Source organism: Bos indicus x Bos taurus, chromosome 7 (genome assembly GCF_003369695.1).
Source record: "Bos indicus x Bos taurus breed Angus x Brahman F1 hybrid chromosome 7, Bos_hybrid_MaternalHap_v2.0, whole genome shotgun sequence".
Lineage (NCBI taxonomy): Eukaryota > Metazoa > Chordata > Mammalia > Artiodactyla > Bovidae > Bos > Bos indicus x Bos taurus.
This window is the reverse complement of record NC_040082.1, coordinates 3,665,257-3,690,268: the sequence shown is the minus strand read 5'-3', so window position 1 is coordinate 3,690,268 and position 25,012 is coordinate 3,665,257. Positions and strand designations below refer to the sequence as shown.

Genomic DNA, 25,012 nt, shown 5'->3' with positions numbered 1-25,012 from the left:
ACTCGACTCTCCTCTACCTGAACCAAAGTCTGGGCACCAGACACTGCCTTTTCTTTTTAATAAGACTACAGAGTTGTGTACAAAGCAGAGAAGCAACGTGGCGACTATAGTTGACCTTGGAGTCAACCAGGCACAGGTCAGAATCCTGGTTTCACTTCAAAATTTGGTTTCCTCAACTGTAAAAACAGGATAAAAGTACCGATGTCATAGGATGTTACAAGGATAAAATAATATGCCTAACAGTGTGACTGACATAAAAAGTCCTCAAATGCTGGTTCCTATAGTAGAGCTGATGTTCAATAAATGATCATTTACTGAATCAATTAATGCTATGGCAGGGTGACCAGTTCTCTACAGTGATGTTCAATATTGTTCAACTTCTGAGATATTTCAGAAATAAACCTTGATAACTTACTCCTTGGAAGAAAAGTTATGACCAACCTAGACAGCATATTGAAAAGCAGAGACATTACTTTGCCAACAAAGGTCCAGCTAGTCAAGGCTATGGTTTTTCCAGTGGTCATGTATGGATGTGAGAGTTGGACTGTGAAGAAAGCTGAGCACCGAAGAATTGATGCTTTTGAACTGCGGTGTTGGAGAAGACTCCTGAGAGTCCCTTGGACTGCAAGGAGATCCACCCAGTCCATGCTAAAGGAGATCAGCTCTGGGTGTTCTTTGGAAGGAATGATGCTAAAGCTGAAACTCCAGTACTTTGGCCACCTCATGCAAAGAGTTGACTCATTGGAAAAGACTCTGATGCTGGGAGGGATTGGGGGCAGGAGGAGAAGGGGATGACAGAGGATGAGATGGCTGGATGGCATCACTGACTCGATGGACATGAGTCTGAGTGAACTCCGGGAGTTGGTGATGGACAGGGAGGCCTGGCCTGCTGCGATTCATGGGGTTGCAAAGAGTCGGACACGACTGAGCGACTGAACTGAACTGAACATTAGCTATCACCACAGGGTAAGAAGCAACCTTGATAATATACTTCATATATAAGAAGAATCTATCTTAATGCTCTCTGGAGAAGAGTCCAAAACTTTTCTTAGTAACACAGCCCGGGTTTTCAACAGCCACTTTTAGGAAACCCTCCCTTTCCTTTACCTGATGTTCCCCCCAGGCTGTGGGTGAGGTTACTTTCTTCCCTGCTTCCACAAATAAACTTAGAAGGAGGCCGGTCTCACTCAGGGAGAGCTGAAGTCACCTGGCCGAAGGATTTTCAGAAAATCTCCCTCAAATGGCAGAGAAAGTAAATGTGGCCCAAATCACCTAGCATTCAAGAAACAACTAACTGAAAATAGCTGAAAAACAGAGGCAGAAGAGAAAACCTCTAAACCCACCATAAAGATGGGCTTGTCTTCTACAATACATCTTTTCTAATCATAGGCCTGTACAAAGTTTTACACCAAGGACTGACAGGCATTTTGTTCTGGAGGCCCAAGTTTTATAAAGATAAAGTATCACTGTGTGACAGCTGCTTTGCATGAAGAGAGAGAAAATTCACCTTAAGCGAACTTGATACATGAAGATACCGATTTATGAAGTACGTGAATTAGCTTCAGTTAGGGGTTAACTGTCGACTCTAGCAAAGACTCATGGTAGGGTTAATTTAGTCAGTCAGCTCTCTTAATGTGTTTTTATATCCCTGACTTACTGAAATTCAGCCTACCTTCTTCTGTTGCATAAAGCAAGGCCCACCTATAGCTGAGAATACACAGTGGGCTAGATTTCTGGCTTTCATAGGTTGTGGGTTAAAAAAGGATAGTCATCTGGTTTTGTGTAGCTGTATAAAAAATGCTACAGGTAATCCTCTGTGGACATAATGTGTCTTCTAAGCAGTCCGTTTGCTGTGCTCTGTAAACTCCAGAAAATAAAGCAGTAGGGGAAATGCAAATCCTCCATTTCAGGGCTTTGTTGGTAGAAGCTATCCTGGGGAAATACATGTGTTCCCACTAGGGAGGGTTCTATCTTTTACTTATAGTGTCTCCTGGCGATAAGGTGTGACACATTTTATACTGAAGCTATTTTCATTTACTCCTCACAAGTATACACTATGCTCACCTCTTTGTATAGACTCCAAAAGCAGTTTGGTGCCTTAGAGAAAAAGTTGGGTGTAAGACACTGGGGCGGTCCAAATCATTTCAGCTCCTCAGGCCTACATATGTGTTTCTGTAGACACTTTGTCATGCACAGCTCCACTTGCTGGAATGAAGAGAACTATTCTCTGTTCCAACTCATAAAATGTATGTAACATAAAAACGGAACATGAAGATGAATTAAAAAAATTTTTCCCATGATCCTTGGTTGTCTGTTCTTAATTTCTTTTTCCTCTGCTGCAAACTATCAATGGCAATTTCTATATTACACATAAGATTTGAGAAATGCAGTGGATTGTCTCAGAGAAATACTCAGCAGTGTCATTTGGAGAAATTACTGTGATTAAAGGGGGAAAAAAAGCATGTACTACAGAGTTTTTTTTTTAAATGTAAGAAAAATTGGATTTTATAGTTCTCTCCAAAGACTGTATAACCATAATTTACATTTTAAAAATTATTATAACTCTTTTTAAGGTAGTAGCAATTTGTCTGGTATTTTAATCTATTTTGAGTTAACATCTATTAGCACTTTTTGAAAATGTGAGGCAAATTGCTGTGCTAATTAAGGTAAATCATACCACAGTTTCATCCTATCGCTGCTGCTACTAGAGAAGGGTGAGAAGAGACTGGTCAGGGTTTCTGAGATTCAGTTTAACCTATTTACCTAAACTATCACCTGTTCCTTCACCTCCTTATTGACGCTTTCCCAAGAAAATTCTAGAAAGTGTAAGATTAGGCCTAAATTATCTCCCCAATGATACCTATTGTTAAAAAAATACAATATCTGATGAAATCTGTTGAAGAAACCATTCAAGTTATTCTCATTTCCTCTTTGACTCATGTTGTAAAATAGAATGTACTTCGTGTGTCGAGGGGAAATATTTGGCACCGGAGTATATTAAAACTACACTTAAGAATATAATGACTTACTTAAAATCATTGTTTTAATGGAGAAAGTTTCCCTGAAAAAAGCGAACATTAGTCCAAAGCACCCCAACAATAAATGTGTTGCATTTTTCCTAGATCGTAAGCTCCTTGACAGCAAGGAGTACGTTAGTCATCTCCTTGTTTTCAGCCCTACACATACTATGTGGCACATTCCCGTCCCATCAGAATATAAGCTCCTGCTTCTCCTCACTGCCAAGCTCCCAGCAGCGGGCAAGCGCCTGGCATGTAGTGAGTACTCAGTGATAACTGGCTGGCTGAGTGTTGCTCCATGAGTGTGTCCTGAGTAACCAGAGAGGCACGGAACAATACCGCCTCAGAAATGGTGGCGATAAGCTCACCTTGTACCCAGACTGTTCGGCTACAGTGGGGGCAGGCTCTAGGAGCTTGACATTACGGCAGCTCCAAACTCCTCACACACAAGGTGATTCCTGGTGCTCCTCTCCTTTCTCTTCTTGCCATCTGACTCCACTGGGTACCTCTGTCCTGACACACTTTGCCCGGGCTTCCCAACGCTTTTGCAAGGAGACCAAAGCAGCTCGTGATGGCGGTTCAGCATCACGAGCTGCTGCTTGCTGGCCATGTGGCCCCCAAGCGGTACCAAGGAAGTGCCAGGGATATAGTGCATCAGTCGCTCAGTCGTGTCTGACTCTTTGAGACCCCATGGACTGTAGCCCACCAGGCTCCTCTGTCCATGGGATTCTCCAGGCAAGAACACTGGAGCAGGTTGCCATGCCTTCCTCCAGGGGATTTTCACGACCCTGGGATCCAACCCGGGTCTCCCACATTGCAGGCAGATTCTCTACCAGTTAAGCTGCCAGGGAAGCCTTAGGCTGTACTTCAGATGGACTGATGGCAGCCCTTCCTATTAGGGATGTGTGGCTCAGTACACTGGGGAGACAGTGCTGAGAAGCACGCTCTTGGTGCCTGGCTACGTGCAGGTTCCCAAAGTTTTGCAGAAACCCACGATTCACAAGGGTTCACACTTCAGTTTGCAGCACCAGGGCCACCCTGCTCAGGGTAGCAGACTCGGGAGGGCCCCACAGAAGACTCTGAAATCTTGGGACATTTAAGGCTCCTTCTGAGGTCACAGTTGTCTGGTGACAGGGGAACCGTGGACAGTGTCTGACTCAGAGCAATGCTATTTCCATCTTCTCATTGCTTGGGCTTCAGTACCTCTGCACGCCTTCACTGTTACTTGGGGCTCTTTTTGGGGGGTTGTTGGTGGTTGGTTGGTTTCATTGTCACAGTCATATTTGGCACTTAACGTCTCAGCTGTCCAGCGATCCCCATCCTTTGTGGCTGGTTTCATGGGTGACAGTGTTTCCACGGCCTGGGCGTGGGGGAAGGCTTCAGGCTGGTTGAAGCACGGTCCATTTACTCCGCACTTATTTCTCCTACTGTCATATCGGCTCCACCTCAGAGCATCGGGCATTGTATCCTGGAAGTCAGGGACCTCTGAGCTACTGCCATGGGCAGTACAGTCCCAAACAGGGAAAAATTCTCCCACTGAAACTGCCGCACGCTCCCCAAAGAGAAACACTGTATTCTCCCAGATTAGGTGCTCATGAGGTAGGATAGAAACCGAGAACATTTTTTTCTTCCTGGTTTATTTAGACAAAATACCTGAAAATAATTTATTTTTCATCCTAATGACCAATAAGGCAAAATGAAAGTACATCCCCATCCTAGTAAGGAAAGAGGAAAAATGTTCAGTGAGCATCTACCATTTTCCAAGCATCTATGCATGAACACTGCTGGTTACAGATGAATCGCGCCTCAGACAAAATCAGCATTTCACGTGGGGTCATGGCTGGTGAACGCAGCCAGGATGGGAATCTGGACCCGCAACGCAGGCACTCCGGGCCCTTGGGCTGCCCTGCCCTGCATGCCACGCGGTGGGTGCACCAACCGTCTCACCAGAGCCTCGCTGAGCACCCTCCTAGTAAATGGTCACGGACGTTCATTTTCCAGGTGACACGGGATGACTGCGGGCTACTGGAACACGTTTCAAAGTCCTTTACGACATCTTCAAAACGGCTGCTCTGCAGGAATGTGAATTCTAACGGATCTCCTTAATTCTAACGGATCTCCTTAATTCTAACGGATCTCCTTAATTCTAATGGCTCTCCGCTGGCCTGCAGAACATCCTGTTACGGAACTGTGGTTGCGTGAGACCCTGAGACATGGAGGAAGCATGATGAAGCCGTAGGACTGCCGTGGGCCTTTGAGAAGGCCAGTGACCACCCCACACCATAACCCGGCGTTCTCTCTCTGCAGTCTCCTGTCCCTGTGGGTCCCAGAGGCAGAGGGGTCAGCCTGGCAGGGACAGACCCCCGCCCTCCTGAGCAGAAAAGATGGACAACAGGGAGGGCAAGGCCTAAGAAACGCGTTCCAGGGCGTGGAGAGGCGGCTGTGGGCAGAACTGGGCAGGCCCTGACTTCCGCCAGGAGGGCTGGAAAGGGCTTTCCAAAATCGGGGGTGTCTGAGTGAACTTCGGAAGGACACAGAGGTATCAGCTTTGATGCTACATGCATGAAATACACGTGTATTATTCAGGGGAGAAAGGACATGTGCTCAAGAGTGAGAAGGGCACACTCATCTGTCCTTCACTTTGTAAGGCAACGCTTCTCCAGCCTGTCTCACAAATTCGACGGGGTAACTGAAGCAGGTTCTTCTCTACAATGGCACTGCTCTGAGCTTGATGTGGTGGTGGGGGAGAAAATAGGCCCTCTTGCCCCCCGTTTCTGTAGGCCGAAGAGTAAGGAGCCCCCAGGGAGCTCGGGAAAGCGTGGCAAACATTACAGGGGCCTCCTGCCTCCTAACTCCGGCTCTCCCCCTCATGCTGGTCTGCCATCCCTGCAGACTCCCCGGGCATTGCCCCTCACTGCTCACAGCCCCGCAGGCTGACTCCCAGCAGCCTGGAGGCAGCGTGTGGTCTCCCAGGCAGTCAGGAGCGGCTCAGCTCCTGGGACACGTGCCGGCTCTCCCTGCGGCCTGGCGTTCGCCGGGTGCCAGCAGAAATCCTCGTGGGTGATGCAAATGCAAATGAGACCCAGTTGCTCTTTTGCCAAGTGCCCACTGGCCCCAAGATAGGCATGTACTAAAATGGATAAAATAAGGGGGACGGGAATTTAGTAATACTTCAAATTTGCATGTCAGTGAGATGAGTCATCTAAGTGCAGTGTAGAATACTTTACATCGGCCACTAAGGACAGAATGAGAGGGCGGGCCACACAGTGATTTTTCTCTTCAGGACCTGCACTGCCGACCACGTGCACCGGCTCTCCGCAGGGCGGTGGGTGTTCTCATGATTCTGTTTCCCTCCTTTGCAGCAGGACACCCATGGCCCTGTCTGGGTGACTCGCCACTTCTGGCCGGCGCCACCTACGACCAGGGCAGGGAGGCCTGGGACGCCAGGAACTGGACGCTGCTTCTACGGTCTCTCCCCTCATCTGTTTCCCTGGGGCTGCAAGCCGAGCTTCCCAGCAGTCCAGCAGCTCAACAGATAGGAGAAGGCTGTGGGAGGACCTGCAGCGAAGGGAGAGGCTGGGGAGGACTGCGGGAGGACTCTGAGCATGAGCAGACGGTGCCCGCGTCTGCAGGCAGTCACCTGCCTTTCCACTCCGCTTCCTTTCTCAGCCAAACCAAGGTCTCTCTCCGAACCCCACGGCGACTCATACGTAACAAATATCAATCTGTGTTTCCCGACGTGTGATGGATTCAACTATGTCAATGATCCCCCCCAAAAGAGAATTCATTTAAGAGGTCTCTGGGCTTCAGCCTCAGCAGCCGCCAAAGAACTCCAGGGACAGTTTTATCCCAGAAAGTCTCGTGCAGTTACTGAAACTAGGGGATAACTAAGAACATCCAGAATACCGCACACACTGCTTAGGCGATCTTGTTATGTAACTCATAGCGGAGGCATGGAGGTGACTGCTAAATCAAAGTAATTAACATGAACACGTTCTGTCCACGGAGACTAAGGGGAAACAGGTGTTCAGCCGAGAAAAAACATTTCTCAGTGGATTTCCTATGAAGTCAAAATGTCTCAGGTTTAACTCACAAAAATTTTTAAGTTAAAAAAAGAAATTAAACTGTGTCTGCAACCAAGAATACAAACAAGAATACAGTGGTTCCCGGTCCAAGTGCTGATAAGAACCACCTGGGGAACCTTTGAAAAAGTCTCAGTGGCCCAATCATATCCCAGACCAAATGCATGCCAGTCTTGGAGGAATGGGACCCTGGCATAAGTATGTTTTAAAGCCCCTGGAAGATTTCAGGGTGAAAAGCTCAGGTTGATTGACGAGATCCCAGAGACACAGGAGGTGGCCACCTGACCTTCCCAACGTCTCACGGAGGGAAAGAGTTCCCTACACCCAGCTCACACAAGCACCCAGAGCTTTCTCAAGGACCACGCACGAGGCGGGAGGAGAGGGCGCACATGCCTGAGTGTCTGATATAATCTTAAGGAGAAAATGACTATCTTACTGGAGTCTAAAAACCACCCGCTAAATACATGTGTTTACAGGCCACCCTTAATGCACTAGCCTCATGCACGAACCTCATGCCAAGAGCCCAAGGCCTTCGAGGATGTATTTTTTTATACAGAGGTAAGAAATATTACTCTTGGGTGGCAAAAAAACTCATCCCCAAATCCCAAAGCATAGAAAGAGAGACACTGAGGATGCGATGAGCCTGACAGGCAGGCTCACAGATTCACTCAGCTCGGCCAGATGCAGTCTCTCCACCCAGAATCTGCGACGGTCGGAAGTGCTCTGCTCAGTCAGTATCACAACAGGCCTGGCTTCATGCTGTCTCTTTCTTGGGAAATGTGGGTTGCCTGTCAACACTAGCGTTGCTTCCACTCACCTGAGTTAGCATGGCGAGAAAGCTACAAGGTATCTGGAAGAGCGGGGATCACAGAAAGGCCTGCAGCGCTAAGTGAGAATGGGGGCTCACCGACCTGAAGCCTCTGATTAGAGACCAGGGCGACGGGCGTCCAGCAACTAGATCGTCAGAGAGAAACAGCAGCGGCGTTTTCATTCCCTGTTCCACCGAGCGAGCCTCCACCCAGAAGCATGTTTCAAGCCAAGTGGAGACTTCAGGTATAGTCTGGGATAGGATGTCCTGAGGCTGCAAACCTATGGTACTGACCCATTGTGCAAGGCTGTGCATAGTTTGTACAGATTTGCACATGCGGCACACGTAAGAACAATCCTGACATGTGTGGGACGCCTGGATGGACAAAGCCACTGGGGAAGACTTGGTGGCCCCCTGAAAGACTACTTGAGAAAACCTGGGTCCTAATAGGATAATTAATAAACATCGTCACTGAGGGAGCAGTGAGTGTAACATATTTATGGGAACACATCTGTGTGTTTCTAAATTAAACTTGCACAAGTTAAGCTGAAAAACACAATTGAGAGAGAAAATGCTCAGAACCTAAAATTATGTTTTCTTTTGTGCTTAACGGCTTTCTTGATTTCAATTTTTATTTTCTTACATAAAGCTTTAGGGTGATGGTAATCACTAGTGGACACCTGATTAAAAATAAGAAATCTTTCTAAAACTGAATTTCCAGGAGGTAGAATTTATGGATTTGACCTGTTTCCTAAAATAAATTTATTAGCAGCAAAAATTTCTTCTGCATAAACAAGCGACAGTTTTGCCTTTCAGAAGAGAGGCTCTACCTGAATCAGAGCAGTTCAGGGTTAGGCTCTGACAGGTGTGAGTCTCATCATACCGCAGATGTCTGAACTCCATCCTTGACTGACCTGGGCCCCCGGGGCAGCCCTCAGAACCCCCCAGCTACAGGGAACTGGTACTAAATCCAAGGTGTCATCTTTCTTACTCACTTATTTATTCCCCTGTCTGAAAAGTGAAAGTGAAATAGATACTTTTTCATTTTCTGTCAAATGATTCAGAAGCAATGGGATCTAATGGTTTTCAAACTTGCTTTTGGTTGTATGATACTTTTCTGCAAACCAAAGTAGTAAATAAGTAAACAAATCAAATAGATAAGCCAAGCAGATAAAGCAGTCAAACTGGGGTCACTGGGGCTGCTGTTAGGTGCCGGGACAGGCCCTCTGGCCTCCTAGCCACCCTGTCATCCCTAAGAGGCTCGCAGGCACCTCCTCGGGACCCTGGGGCCGCACAGAGCACAGGTGGGGACAACCGCAAGGCACCTGTCTGCCGTCCACTGCGTGTTTGTTTAGCATCTGCTACGCACCAGCCACTGTGGCAGGGCCTGGCTTACAGCACAGGCTAGGACCACACGGTCCTTCCATCCTTAGGAGGAGGGCATCCTGGGGATGAGGGTGGAAGAACCCACCACCACCAGAAGCAAGGGCTAACACGCATGACTTTCTTCATGGAAGGAACCTACAGGCACCGACTCCCTTAATCCTCCCCACGGCCCTCAGATGGGTGCTGCTCTCATGCCCACTTTACGGATAGGGGAATGCAGGCGCAGAGAGGCAGCCTGGGAGGAGGCAGCAGGAGCCTGGCGCCACGTGGGTGCAGCTGCTCGGGGATGGAGCGAGCTGCGGACAGGCAGGCAGAGAGCGGAGTCAGTGAGATGGAAGTCACTGTCGCGCCTGCGCCGTGGAAAGACCTGTCGGGGGTGGTGAAAAGTGTCCACAGTCGGTCCTTTCCGGGAACTGAACCATCGAGTGCCGGAAAGACAAAACTGCAAGGAGCGTCGCCGAAAGCCATGCGAGACCAAAGCGAGGTTCTTCGCGCAGAAGACACAGAATTTCTGGCACCCGGACGCCACTCTGCCTGCCCATTTGCTTGTCTGTCTTCCCCAGCGGGCTGCAGGCTCCATGGGCCAGGAACTCTGACCTCGTTCACTGTTTTTTTCTGACCTGTCCCCTGTTACAGTTACTGGAACATAGTAAGGAGCCCAACAGATGCTTTTTGAATGCACTGATAAAATAATATAATAAACATTGGAAGCTGGGGGAGGAAACAGGCTTTCTCCTGAAAAACTACTTGCCCAGACATGGTAGGCCCCGGTAGCCTGGCGCCAAGTGGCTGGGTTTCGGGAGGCAGGTTGGGGGCCCCCTTCCAGGGACCCGCAGACCCCCCAGTCTCTGGAGTGTCGGCAGGCAGTCCTCATTTCTACTTTTCGAAGTGAGAGGCTTAGGAGTGCTGGGGTCAGAGTTCCTGTAGGAACTCCCTGTTAATCTTTTTTATTTCTACATCAGAAAAAACCAGTATGATCCTCCAACCTTAACTCTTTCTTATAATTACTTAAGCCAAATCAGAGTTCCAAGGAGATTATTTACTGCAAAGCAATGATGCTGCAGGCAAACTCCAACATAACGTTCTATTTACCCCGCAGCCTTTAGGGAACAGCAGGCCTCCTCTTTCCTCCTTTAAGAAAACATTTCACCATGCATCAGTCCCACAAAAGGAGTAAGTAAGACACCGCAGCTACTTGCCCACCCCCAAAAGATTCCAGGGACACGCGGTCTTCCCTGAAGAAACACACCAGCCTGGAACTGACGTGCGGTCTGACTTGCCGAGCCCTTACTCTCTCTGTTCACAAGAAAGGACTTAGCCCTGCAGGTCTCGAGGTTTCGTCCTCCATATGTTTGACCGTCATTTAATGGATCCTAACTAGCAGCAGCAGCAGCTATTCACAAAACAAATTAAAAAAAAAAAAAGTTGTTGTCTGAATCTCAGGGGCCTAGGTTTTCTTTGTAAGATCTGAGCATGTGAATTTATATTCATGGCTAGAATATATGAACTGGGCAGTTCACATCACGGTTAAATATCCGATTCCAGGGCAGCCATGTATATACACGAGTCAATAGTAACAGTCATGGTAGCTGACATTACACACTTACGGACTGCATGACCTTAGGCTAAGTCCTTCATTGAAGTATCTCATATAATCTCATAACCATCCCGTGGGGCAAACACGATCCCATTTTTCAGATGGTAAAACAGGCTTTTAGAGCTTAAGCTGTCGGAAGCCCCACAGACAGTCAAGCGAAGGGTGAAGAATTTGGAAACCTAGCGGGCTGCCTCCAGCGCTCACCAGTGTGACCCCTGTGAGGTCCTGCAGCAGGCTCTCCTGCTTTATTAAACACCAGAAAGGCCTTCAGTGACTGCTCGGGAGAACTTCAGGCGAGGAGGGCTGGGAGAGGCGGAGATGGGGCCTTGGCTAAAATGAGTGGAGAGATAACCTCTGAATTTCAGCTGATGTTTTTTCCCTGTTTCAATTACCAGGGATAATCAGGAGAGGGCTGTAAAAATGTGTTCTAAAGTGCTCCTGTGTGGAAATCACTGGGAGAAACTGTTTTATCAGCAAAAGGAACAAGATGCTGATACTTCAAGCGAAGGACTCGAGTTCGGATTTTAGAGCCCCAACCACACACAACTCTCCGATTTTCACATCCTCTCTTGGAGCACATGGCCTGGCGGGCAGCTTGGGGAACAGATACGTCTCCCATGACCACCCCATCTGATACCGTCAGACCGCTCCCGCCTTGTCAGGGGAGCACTTTGTTTTGTTTTCTTTGATAAGGCATCCATTTGCGATCTTAAAATCCTGGCTCCCGGCAACCTGGAGACAGCTGTGGACACGCGTGGGCAAGGGCAGCGCCCGCAGGTACACGCTGTTTCACGGCTGAACTGCTACCCAAACAGTCCTGGACACAGGGCCCCGCAAATCATTTTTCCCCTAAACTGATTTTTCCAGTTAGTTCTGTGTATTAGTTACAGAGTCCTATATTATTTTCCCCGTAGGGCTTTCCTGCTCATGGCTCCTAAATAAGCTGATGAAAACTCCATTTTCTCCGCAGAAATCTTTAGGCTGTTGAGGCTTTCTCTTACCATAATTACTTCCTGAAAAAAAAACAACGTAGTGGTCAATTCCTCCTGAATATTTTTACATTACATTGGGCATGCAAAACTTGGCTCTTGCTATTTTAAGGTTGCAAAGCAGATTCCTGGCTTTAAGGAGCTGACTGGTCTCCCTTACTTTCTTCCTGCATTGACTGCTCATTGATTTGATTAAATCTCTCCACAATTTTAATGAGAGAAACCCTGTGTGAAAACAAGGATTTCTTATGACCTGAAGAAATCATCCCTTATTAAAAGAGATCATCTGTTTCGCTCCTCAACTAAGCACTTCAGGAATGAGGGCAGGTGAGGAGAAAGGTCTTGGCAGTGGCAGTTTGATGAGAAATGAATTAATTTGATTATTTCCATGGTGTGTGGATCAATAATAGTCGGCCTCTGGCCTCAAGGCAGCTGGATAATCAATAGGATCACAGAGGCAACTCTCCTCCCCCAGCAGCCTCTCTGATCTTTTTTTGGGCGGACTCTTCACGCCTGTGTAATTCTAATTTATGTCAACTAGAAATCAAAGAAATTCCAAGAGGCTTTGGTCAGAGGACATCGGGGTGGACCTTTCAGAATCTATTTATGTCTGCTCCTTAAGTCGGGTGGCCCCCGCGGCCCTCCAGGCGCCCCTATGGGCCGAGGCGAGGCGGCTTCCCTGCAGAAGGGCTGCTACCTGCTCTGGGCAGAAGCGCACAGTGGGGTGAACGGGGGCTCCCCGCCCCCATCGACGACTCCGCAGACACGTGAGCGCCAACAAGCATTTCCAGCCAAGTGCTTTGCCAAGAGTGGCTCCCTCAATAATGCTCTTTAATGCTACCCCAGACGCTGGCATTTTCAAATCAAATGAACAGTGTATAAAATTAGTTCTGCATGAAGTTACAGAAAAAGAAAAAAAATATAGAAAGTGAAAGGGAGCTTTTAAAAGCTCCAGAATTTCTTCATCCAACTGCTTTTCACAAGGGTTTGGCATTTGAGAATTGCTACATTTATGATGTTATTCGCTGCTCATAATTCAGGCCCTCTGTCTCCAAACTTCTGTATTAACACACGTTGCAGAGGTTTCCACCTCGACATTTTATCACGGAGGTTTCCCAAACCAGCCGGCCTGCCTCTGGCCAGGTCTGGTTTCTCAGCCAACGCCACGCCACTGGGCTCCCTTGCTTTTCATCAACCTTGTTACCCCAAACATTTTTCATTAACCTCGAACACTGCATTTCCATTGGCCCTACAGCTTTCCCAGGAACTTTTTTTTTTTTTTGGTCCTTCTTAGTTTTGTTCTCCATCCAAACTGCCATGTAAGAAGTGAGGAAAATACCATATTATTAGAAGAAACAGATCTGAATAGAATCTAGAATTCACTGAAGTTGTGAAAACGACTTCTATGACCAAAGCCACTGACTGTCTATAATTGCGGAAAGCAGAAAAAAACATATTGCTCTTATTAGAGAGTCCCGTTGGTTATACAAGTAGTTTTAACTAAATCACCAAATAAATGCGTGTTAAGTTGATAGGTGATTTCGGGTCAACTCTAATTCCCAAGGTCAAGTAAGCCTTTGAACAGTCTTTAAGAATATAAGTTCACCCCAATTCATCAAAGCCGTCTCACACAGCGTTTTCTTCTCTGCGCTCTTACAATGCACTGAAGTTTAAGGGATTAAGTGGCGTCGGCTTCAAACCCAAAGTAATGCCTCTAACGTGCTTATCCATCCAGCAATCAGAAAAGCTACTCACACAGGGGCTTCTTAATGTGCTTCCTAATTTTACAAGCACAAGGGGAAAGCTGCATTTGTCTAACGACCGGAGGACTCCTTCCTAGGAGTCACCCATTGCTGCCAGACAAATTTACTGCTGTTGAGTTTAGACTGCTTTCATCTGCAAAGGATACATTTTCTCATCTGTTCTTTGTTTATCTAATGAAAGCCTGAGGAAGAGAAACACTTTTTTCCCCCTACAACAGGTAACAGTGCATTTTGTTATTTAATTCTTCAAAAGCTCAAGTGAGGGGGCAAAAAAAGCAGACATTTTTAAAGTATAGCTTCCAAATCAAATATAAGTGGCCCCGAGTGAAAGAAAATAGAATCGGGTTTCAGCATTTCAGAAAAGCCCAGGATTGCAGAGCACCAGCCCTGGGACGCACAGACGTGATGAAGCCCATTCGTCTCCAGATCAGGAAGCCCACCGACCGCAGGCCTGCCAGCGGGGCTGGCTGTGGAGGCCAGGGGTGTCTCTCTGCCCCCGCCTTTGGTTCCAGTTGGTATGCAGAGAGGGGACAGAGAACTGAAGAAGCTTCCAGGGGCTAGCAGCTTAGATTAAGGTACATGGAGACGAGTGAGAGGCCCACATGAACTTCCTTCCTCCTGTCTTTGCTGGCACAGAGGACCACGCGGAGACGGACAGTGGTTCGTTGCATCCTCAACAGAACTTCACTGTTTCCGGTTTCGGTTCTAATATCCTCTCCTTCACCATTTTTCTTCTTTCCTTCTTTTTGCTTTCCTGCCTATTTGAATTGTTTCATCTTTAACTCACCTTTGTCCCCCACTGCAAACCTATCTTTAGCCTTATGCCTGGATCAGTAAGTTGATTCCAAATACACTATCCCTCAGAGGCATCAGTTTCCCTTCATAGAGTGTGTTTAATATGCAATTATTGATCTATTTATGTAGAAATAATAATCTTAAAATTAAGTGAGGGAAAACTGAAATGGCAACATCTTTGAGTTCATGTCTTTCCTCTTTCTAAAGATATCCTTTCAACAACGGGATAGCAGGCAATGCAATTTTTTCTCATTTGCAAATTCAAAAATCAAGACCCAGGTTAGTATAATATTGTTAAGAATAATTAACATTAAGCATTTTATATATGACAAGCATTACTCTGAGGGCTTGATATATGTCCACTTATGTAATTACAGCATTTCCACAAGACGGTACAGTTATTATCCTTGTTTTACAAAGGAGGAGACGGAAGCACTCAGAGGTTAACCTGTCCGAGCTGACACAGCTAAGTGCAGAGCCCAGACCTGCACCTCATCTCTGGCTCCAGAGTCCACGTCCTCAACTGCTACCTTTGGTTCTTCGCTACTCACATACTCCTTTGAGTCCTGATAGAAATTTAGAATCTGGAGATGGACAGTATAATAGAAATGCGGAAGACAGAACACTCACACTGGATTTCCATCCAACTAAACCAACCAGCAGGCTCAGCTCAGTCGGTAAAGAGTCTGCCTTCAGTGCAGGAGAGCTGCGTTCGATCCCTGGGTCAGGAAGATCCCCCGGAGAAGGAAATGACAACCCACTCCAGTACTCTTACCTAGGAAATCCCAGGGACAGAGAAGCCTGGTGGGCTACAGTCCATGGGGTTGCAAAGAATTGGGCACGACTGAGCGACTAACACTTACTGACTTAAATCAAGCAGCAGGCTTTTAAGTGCGAGGCTCTACGTGTGCTTTGTGTGTGGTGTGGAAACTTCTTGCATCCTCACAGAACCTCCTGTGTTTTGCCTTAAGCCTGAGGACACCAGCCGGCTGGGCTGGGCTGGCTACAGTGGGCTGGACTGTGACAGCCCTAATTTGGACGAATTTGGATTTATGCAGAAAAGGATCCTTCCACTTACTGAAAATTGGCAAAATGCTGGTCAGCAAATATGTCCGAAAGGATCTTCTGAACTAACTGGAGTATAAATTCAGCTCCGAAGAGGGTGCTGATCTCAACAGGTCTAAAGAGCCCGGGCTAGAAACACGGTGACTTTCACCAAAGGTTGTGGGCACGTGGATCCAGTTTTAAATGCTTACCTTTCCCTCTCCTTGATTAGGGAATTCATGTGCAGCAATTCCTTCAGGCAGAAGCCAAAGAGTTCTGCTGTCACTGTTCAGGGTTTCTAGACTACTCTGCCTGCTATGGACTCTTTCACTTGTTTTAAAAGGAGTCATTTTGAAGTGACAGGGTTAGTAGCAGTGTTAAGTTAGTTAGTAGTGAAATTTAAGAGAGACTTGCCACCCTGGGGTCTCCACTGTTGCTCAGTAATAAACTCAGTCAGCTTTCTAGGCTGGGCTGAGTATATAAAATCTCTCTAATCATAACTAACTGGAGAGGTCTGGTGTAAGTTTGGATTGTAAAACATCTGGAAAAAAGAACTAGGTCAATTAACAAAACTGACAAAGCACACAGAGAATTTGGGCCATTCTTATTTGTCCCCAGATTTGCTACATTTAGAAAATACACGTCCTTTGAGAGGCATCTATATTTAGCTTCACGCTCTTTTGCTTCATTGTCCCTAATCACCAATCACAAAAAGTAGCACACGTGTATAAATTGTTACAAGCTGCCAACATTTTCAGAGCCAGTAGCTGAGGTGGGTCTTTTTCAAGGAAGCACCCCTTCCCTGGAGACAGCCCCTGGGGTGGGCCCCTGGCACTGGACACAGACTTGAAGATCTGGGGCACCACCCTGGATGAGGGGTCTAGGGCCAGTGCCTGGTCCTTCTGAGCTCCGTTTTCTCCCCTTCACAGTACAAACGACCGTCTCCTAGATCTGTTACCAGGGAAAACGTAAAAGAGGCAAAGGGGAGAGCGCCTCTCCAACGCCTGGTTATCAGGTCAGCTTTTGATCATCTTTATTAGATGCAGCCCAACTTCTCAAACTCAGGCTCACGCCTCTGGCCAGCTCCACTGACCTTCGGTGGGGCCTCTGGGACTGCTTCTCAACACGTGTGAAAAGCAGCATCTGAAGTGTGGAGATTCCCACCTAACACTGCCTCACTGGCCCCTTCTTGCCCCCCGAGGGCCAGAACACAAAGACGTTGAGCAGTGGAATCGCACACCTCAGACTGCGACAGAATCATCTGGCAGTGGGCTTTCCAACTTACTGCTGTAGGAAACTCGGAACCCTGAGTGGAATTTCACTGTTAAGCCATGCACACTGTAGGGTGCCGTGCAAACACGTTTAATCGTGGTCCACGGACTTATGGACAGGAAGCCAAAATCTAAGTTGAGTGTGATTGCTGTTTCCTTTCTGCATAAGCACAAACATTCATTTTTAAACACAGATATTCAAAAATCATCTCAGATTACTTTAGAAAACCAGGCAGCTTACCATGCATACCTGTAATAACATCAGATCAGATCAGATCAGTCGCTCAGTCGTGTCCGACTCTTTGCGACCCCATGAATCGCAGCACGCCAGGCCTCCCTGTCCATCACCAACTCCCGGAGTTCACTCAGACTCACGTCCATCGAGTCAGTGATGCCATCCAGCCATCTCATCCTCTGTTGTCCCCTTCTCCTCCTGCCCCCAATTCCTCCCAGCATCGGAGTCTTTTCCAATGAGTCAACTCTTCGCATGAGGTGGCCAAAGTACTGGAACTTCAGCTTTAGCATCATTCCTTCCAAAGAAATCCCAGGGCTGATCTCCTTCAGAATGGACTGGTTGGATCTCCTTGCAGTCCAAGGGACTCTCAAGAGTCTTCTCCAACACCACAGTTCAAAAGCATCAATTCTTCGGTGCTCAGCCTTCTTCACAGTCCAACTCTCACATCCATACATGACCACAGGAAAAACCATAGCCTTGACTAGACGAACCTTTGTTGGCAAAGTAATGTCTCTGCTTTTGAATATGCTATCTAGGTTGGTCATAACTTTCCTTACAAGGAGTAAGCGTCTTTTAATTTCATGGCTGCAGTCACCATCTGTAGTGATTTTGGAGCCCAGAAAAATAAAGTCTGACACTGTTTCCCCATCTATTTCCCATGAAGTGATGGGACTGGATGCCATGATCTTCGTTTTCTGAATGTTGAGCTTTAAGCCAACTTTTTCACTCTCCACTTTCACTTTCATCAAGAGGCTTTTGAGTTCCTCTTCACTTTCTGCCATAAGGGTGGTGTCATCTGCATATCTGAGGTTATTGATATTTCTCCCGGCAATCTTGATTCCAACTTGTGTTTCTTCCAGTCCAGCGTTTCTCATGATGTACTCTGCATATAAGTTAAATAAACAGGGTGACAATATGCAGCCTTGACGTACTCCTTTTCCTATTTGGAACCAGTCTGTTGTTCCATGTCCAGTTCTAACTGTTGCTTCCTGACCTGCATACAGGTTTCTCAAGAGGCAGATCAGGTGGTCTGGTATTCCCATCTCTTTCAGAATTTTCCACAGTTGATTGTGATCCACACAGTCAAAGGCTTTAGCATAGTCAATAAAGCAGAAATAGATGCTTTTCTGGAACTCTCTTGCTTTTTCCATGATCCAGAGGATGTTGGCAATTTGATCTCTAGTTCCTCTGCCTTTTCTAAAACCAGCTAGAACATCAGGAAGTTCACGGTTCACATACTGCTGAAGCCTGGCTTGGAGAATTTTGAGTATTACTTTACTAGCATGTGAGATGAGTGCAATTGTGCGGTAGTTTGAGCATTCTTTGGCATTGCCTTTCTTTGGGATTGGAATGAAAACTGACCTTTTCCAGTCCTGTGGCCACTGCTGAGTTTTCCAAATTTGCTGGCATATTGAGTGCAGCACTTTCACAGCATCATCTTTCAGGATTTGGAATAGCTCAACTGGAATTCCATCACCTCCACTAGCTTTGTTCATAGTGATGCTTTCTAAGGCCCACTTGACTTCACATTCCAGGATGTTTGGCTCTAGGTCAGTGATCACACCATCGTGATTATCTGGGTTGTGAAGATCTTTTTTGTACAGTTCTTCTGTGTATTCTTGCCATCTCTTCTTAATATCTTCTGCTTCTGTTAGGTCCATACCATTTCTGTCCTTTATCGAGCCCATCTTTGCATGAAATGTTCCTTTGGTATCTGTGATTTTCTTGAAGAGATCTCTCATCTTTCCTATTCTGTTGTTTTCCTCTATTTCTTTGCATTGATTGCTGAAGAAGGCTTTCTTATCTCTTCTTGCTATTCTTTGGAACTCTGCATTCAGATGTTTATATCTTTCCTTTTCTCCTTTGCTTTTCACTTCTCTTCCTTTCACAGCTATTTGTGAGGCCTCCTCAGACAGCCATTTTGCTTTTTTGCATTTCTTTTCCATGGGGATGGTCTTGATCCCTGTCTCCTGTACAATGTCATGAACCTCATTCCATAGTTCATCAGGCACTCTATCTATCAGATCTAGGCCCTTAAATCTATTTCTCACTTCCACTGTATAATCATAAGGGATTTGATTTAGGTCATACCTGAATGGTCTAGTGGTTTTCCCTACTTTCTTCAATTTAAGTCTGAATTTGGCAATAAGGAGTTCATGGTCTGAGTCACAGTCAGCTCCTGGTCTTGTTTTTGCTGACTGTATAGAGCTTCTCCATCTTTGGCTGCAAAGAATATAATCAATCTGATTTCAGTGTTGACCATCTGGTGATGTCCATGTATAGAGTCTTCTCTTGTGTTGTTGGAAGAGGGTGTTTGTTATGACCAGTGCATTTTCTTGGCAAAACTCTATTAGTCTTTGCCCTGCTTCATTCCGTACTCCAAGGCCAAATTTGCCTGTTACTCCAGGTGTTTCTTGACTTCCTACTTTTGCATTCCAGTCACCTATAATGAAAAGGACATCTTTTTGGGGTGTTAGTTCTAAAAGGTCTTGTAGGTCTTCATAGAACCGTTCAACTTCAGCTTCTTCAGTGTTACTGATTGGGGCATAGACTTGGATTACTGTGATACTGAATGGTTTGCCTTGGAAACGAACAGAGATCATTCTGTTGTTTTTGAGATTGCATCCAAGTACTGCATTTCGGACTCTTTTGTTGACCATGATGGCCACTCCATTTCTTCTGAGGGATTCCTGCCCGCAGTAGTAGATATAATGGTCATCTGAGTTAAATTCACCCATTCCAGTCCATTTCAGTTCGCTGATTCCTAGAATGTCGACATTCACTCTTGCCATCTCTTGTTTGACCACTTCCAATTTGCCTTGATTCATGGACCTGACATTCCAGGTTCCTATGCAATATTGCTCTTTACAGCATTGGACCTTGCTTCTATCACCAGTCACATCCACAGCTGGGTATTCTTTTTGCTTTGGCTCCGTCCCTTCATTCTTTCTGGAGTTATTTCTCCACTGATCTCCAGTAGCATATTGGGCACCTACTGACCTGGGGAGTTCCCCTTTCAATATCCTATCATTTTGCCTTTTCATACTGTTCATGGGGTTCTCAAGGCAAGAATACTGAAGTGGTTTGCCATTCCCTTCTCCAGTGGACCACATTCTGTCAGATCTCTCCACCATGACCTGCCCATCTTGGGTTTCCCCACGGGCATGGCTTAGTTTCATTGAGTTAGACAAGGCTGTGGTCCTAGTGTGATTAGACTGACTAGTTTTCTGTGAGTATGGTTTCAGTGTGTTTGCCCTCTGATGCCCTCTTGCAAAACCTACGGTCTTACGTGGGTTTGTCTTACCTTGGGCGTGGGGTATCTCTTCACGGCTGCTCCAGCAAAGCGCAGCCATTGCTCCTTACCTTGGACGAGGGGTATCTCCTCACCGCTGCCCTTCCTGACCTTCAACGTGGGATAGGTCAACGTAATAACATAAGTACGTGCATGTATACATATATACCCAGGGAGAGAAGAAGAATCTAATATCAAGCTGTAAACGACACTGACATGTAGGAAAGGAGTTTGACAGGCAACTCACTTTATCACATCTCATCAGCCCCAAGTATCTTAAAGACTTGCTGCTCTGTGCAATCAGGGTGGCTCCTTGGTCTGTAATCTCCTTACACCATCCAACGTCCACGGTCTCTATTGTCATGCTGTATCGCCCAATGGCTATCAGAGCTGCAAGGGGAGACAGAGGAAGACAGGAAGCACAAATGTCAGCAGCATAAGGGATCTCTATCTTATTATGACTATTTCTCTCATTTCCTCACTACATTTGTTCCTGAAATGTTGTGTATAAACGAATGTTTCGTAAACGAAATCCAATTTAAAATGCTTTAGGAAAGCGTGCCCTATGACAGAGCCTTTCACAAAGTGAATAATCATTCCATAATTTCCCCTTTATTGGAACACAACCTTTTATCAGTTTAATTCATTACAAGGTTACCTGCACTTCCAAACATTCATATCTGTAGAGGGCATACACTCAAATGAATTACGCATATAACATTACAGGAAACCCCCAAGGAGTAATTAAATTTTACCCAAGATAAATTTAATAATTTTTAAAAAGAAAAACCTTCAGAAACACCATTTTGAGGTGTGTGATTCTGCATATGAATTTCTTTACCAATTGGCACATTTTTTCCCCATCTGTTCATGATCTGTAAAATGTAAGAGAATATAATATTTTTCACATTAGTCCTTCTTGAGACAGCTGGGAATTAAGAGGACATTACACATACAGTTGAATTTAGCTGGTGCTAGCATTTGTTACGGAGAAGGCAATGATACCCCACTCCGGTACTCTTGCCTGGAAAATCCCATGGATGGAAGAGCCTGGTGGGCTGCAGTCCATGAGGTCGCTGAGAGTCGGACACGACTGAGCGACTTCACTTTGACTTTTCACTTTCATGCATTGGAGAAGGAAATGGCAACCCACTCCAGTGTTCTTGCCTGGAGAATCCCAGGGACGGGGAAGCCTGGCAGGCTGCCGTCTCTGGGGTCGCACAGAGTCGGACACGACTGAAGCGACTTAGCAGCAGCAGCAGCAGCATTTGTTATGGTGAATGTCCTCACCGTATGGGAAGTGTTCCTCCTACTGACATAGGGAAGGAGCCTGTCACACAAACACCATCCCTGCCCTAGTCTACTCGACTCTTCAGCCTGTACCTCTACTGATGCACAGAGTTTACCCCACAGTCTGTGATGCACACCACACATCACTGCAGGGCTCCATAACCTGTCACCCTGTCAGAGCGTCCAGCCAGAGAGTGTGGCTCTTGCCTACAGACTTCTAGTGAAACATACACACCTCTACCCTCGCAGCACAGCAAAACAGATTTCAATACCTCCAGCCAGAAAACGTTTACGGTGCCTTGGTTTGTAAAGGAAAACTCTGAAAACAACGCCACAAATATTAAAAGGAATAATAATTGTTTGCTAATTATTTCTCATTCTAAGATAGGATGAGTTGATTCCTGTGACATTAAAAGCAGCCGATATTTTCCCATTGATTAGAATGATAAGAGCAGAGTGAAGTACTCGTGTAAATAAATGTTAACTCTTAAAGCTTGCAGGGAAAAAAACATATAGCAAAAATCTCTTTGCTAATTATCTCAGTAATTTTTTAAACTAGAAAACTCATGCCTATGTATTCAAGTATCAAAGCATTCCTAATGAGTCAGATATTTGCAGTTTATAAAAACAATAATCATGATCCCAGTGTTTCCAGTGAAAATGCTATTAATATAAGGAAGAAAAAAAAATTCCCAGAAGTTCCTCAGCATATCAATTCGCTGATGTTCTCAACTGTGTACATGCTACTCTGGCATTTAGTTTTCCGAGGAGGCGGGACAGGGCAGGAGCCATCTGCCCAAGGTGTGCTGTGCGGTCAGAGTGATTTTTTTGTGTGGTATAAGCAGCACCTCAGGCTAATCCTATCGGTGTTCCTGACCTAAGAAAGCTGGTGCTATCTCTGGTAGTGTCATAAAATTCATTGGTTATGATATCCTCAGGCTCTCTTATGACAGAAGAAGTAGAAGGCACGAAAAGAAATCCCTTTCACTACAAAGTACTCGAATTATGATCTCAAAAGAAGGAGCGCCAGATGCAAGGCGACCCCCCACGGGTGGACTGTGTATTTCTGTCGAGGCTTGGGGCTGGAACGTGAAAGCTCCGCACTCTGCAGACGACAGTCCATCAAATGACCAGCGGAGTTTCCCGAGGCCGCTTGGTGAGCGCACGAACGTTACCAACTACCGGTTCTAGGGGCTGAAATCACTAGTGAATGGCAATTTCCTTTTTTTCCCTTCTTTTTTGTCTGAATTAAAACACACCATAAATAAGACAGCTGAAGATACCATCAAGGTATTCAGTCTCTGTTTTGCCATGGTTCTGTTTACTGAGGTAAGAATTAAATTTTCCTTTTCCTTAACTCATTCGCTGATGCAACAAAAACTTTGGGAGCACGCTAGAGCCTTTTCTCCGGCACTTACTGACGACCAGGTGCTGCGCTCTGGGCTAGGAATTTCAGGCGCGCTTTCTCATTTAATCCTGACAGCAACTCCACAAAGTCTTAGTATTAGTTCCTTTTTAAAGACCAGGGAACTGGGTCGCAGAATGCCGGGAGAGCCTTCCCGTCATCACGAGGTAGCAGGCTGGAGCCAGCGAGCTGCGCGGCGGCCGGCAGCCTGCCCCGGGTGCACTCAGCGCCGGGAGCCCGGAACCCTGGCCCAGCCCCGGCGAGGCCGCAGGCTGCAGGGCCAGGGCGGGGCACCAGGGGCCACACAGGGTCACAGAGGGCCGGTCAGGAGGGGCAGGGGGCGGGGAGGGGAACAGCCAGGTAAACAGTCACAACACAGGGCTCACCCCCATCGCTTTCACCCCCAAACTTCTCATTTCCAGATCTCAAGGCAAAGGTCAGCGTCTCAGAACCAATTACTCCATCATTTTCTCGCTATTACTTGTTTGCTTACTTATGCGCTTTTTTCGCTGTTGTTGTTCACTTTTCCCATTGGAACGACAGATCTATCCACTGCTGTATCCTCAGCACCTAGCATGTGCCCACTACAGAGTCAGTTCTTGAAAATATTCGCTGAACATACCAATGACTGCAACGTGGCCAGCTCTATTACAGAGACATGCCAAGGGACAGGGCAGCCCCTCAGTCTTCAAGGGACAAGAGGGGTCATGGGAGCCCTCGTGGAAGAGCTGAGCCAGGTCTTGAAGGATCTTGAGAAAGGATTCTCCAGAAAAACACAGGCGTGAGGGCTGGCGTGGCAGGCTAAGGAAATAGCACGTGGAAGGGTAGAGAGACGTGAAGGGATGGGGGAGCTGCAGGTCATCCTGCGTGGCTGAAATGAAAACAGGGCCAAGGAAGTGGTGGATGGAGGCAAGACATGTTCATTCAGTGATTAGGAGCACTGGGCCTAAGAGATACAAAGAGGAGGAAAGCTAAGCAGAGTCCTAGATGCCAAGAAGCCCATATTCTAGGAGGAGACATAGATGTGAAGCAAACGCAGAAGTACACATAATTCTAAACTGTAAAAGCGCTTTGAAGGAAATGGAATGATCACTGTCAGAGTGATGTCTAGATGGCACCAGGGAGTCTTTCTGATAAAGTTACTTTTAATCCTTCCAGTGACCCAAAAGTAGTCATGTATGGATGTGAGAGTTGGACTGTAAAGCTTAAGAATTGATGCTTTTGAATTGTGGTGTTGGAGAAGACTCCTGAGAGTCCCTTGGTCAGCAGGGAGATCCAGCCAGTCCATCCTAAAGGAAATCAGTCCTGAGTGTTCACTGGAAGGACTGATGCTGAAGCTGAAACTCCAAAACTTTGGCCACCTGATACGAAGAGCTGACTCATTGGAAAAGACCCTGATGCTGGGCAAGATTGAAGGCAGGAGGAGAAGGGGACGACAGAGGATGAGACGGTTGGATGGCATCACCGACTCAATGGACACAAGTTTGAGCAAATTCTGGGAGATGGTGAAAGAAGGGAAACCTGGCGTGCTGCAGTCCATGGGGTCACAAAGTGGCGGACAAGACTGAGCAACTGGACAACAATGACAAATAGACTTACAAAAAGACAGGCACGGTAGAGGTAAGAAAACGGGCTGAGTGCCTCTCCAAGGCCCACGCCTACGGAGTGGCAAAACGAGGGTGCAAATGGAGACGGTGTGGCTCCAGGGCAAGGGCCCACTGTCCTGGCGGCAGTGCCAGGGGCGGAGGAGGCTGTGTCTACTCAGAACGTACTTCCCCTTGCCACCATTCAGGACTGAGACGTTACAGCTCCGGGTAGCCAAGAATTTGCCCTGTATCTGTAAAACAGGGTCCAAGAGAACCCTTCAATCCCAAAGTATATACTGAGGAATTTACCTCTCTGTGAATACGTCCTACCTTTGGATATTTTTTCATTTTCCACGAGCTGCTAAACCAGTATTGTGGTATGGTGTCAAATTCACTTCTGGCCTTACTACTTAGTAGATGTTCAACTTAGAATACCATTGTAACTTTCCTGT

The 25,012-nt window shown here is 46.6% G+C and overlaps 1 protein-coding gene across 1 annotated transcript in view; it reads right to left on the bottom strand.

The window, feature by feature from the left end:
* Positions 1–25,012, bottom strand: part of FBXL17 (F-box and leucine rich repeat protein 17) — a 523,914-nt gene that overhangs the window by 4,927 nt on the left and 493,975 nt on the right. Inside the window, exon 8 of the mRNA XM_027545478.1 lies at positions 20,527–20,669. Coding sequence (XP_027401279.1) covers positions 20,527–20,669 — 143 coding nt within the window. The remainder of the gene's footprint in view (positions 1–20,526; positions 20,670–25,012) is intronic.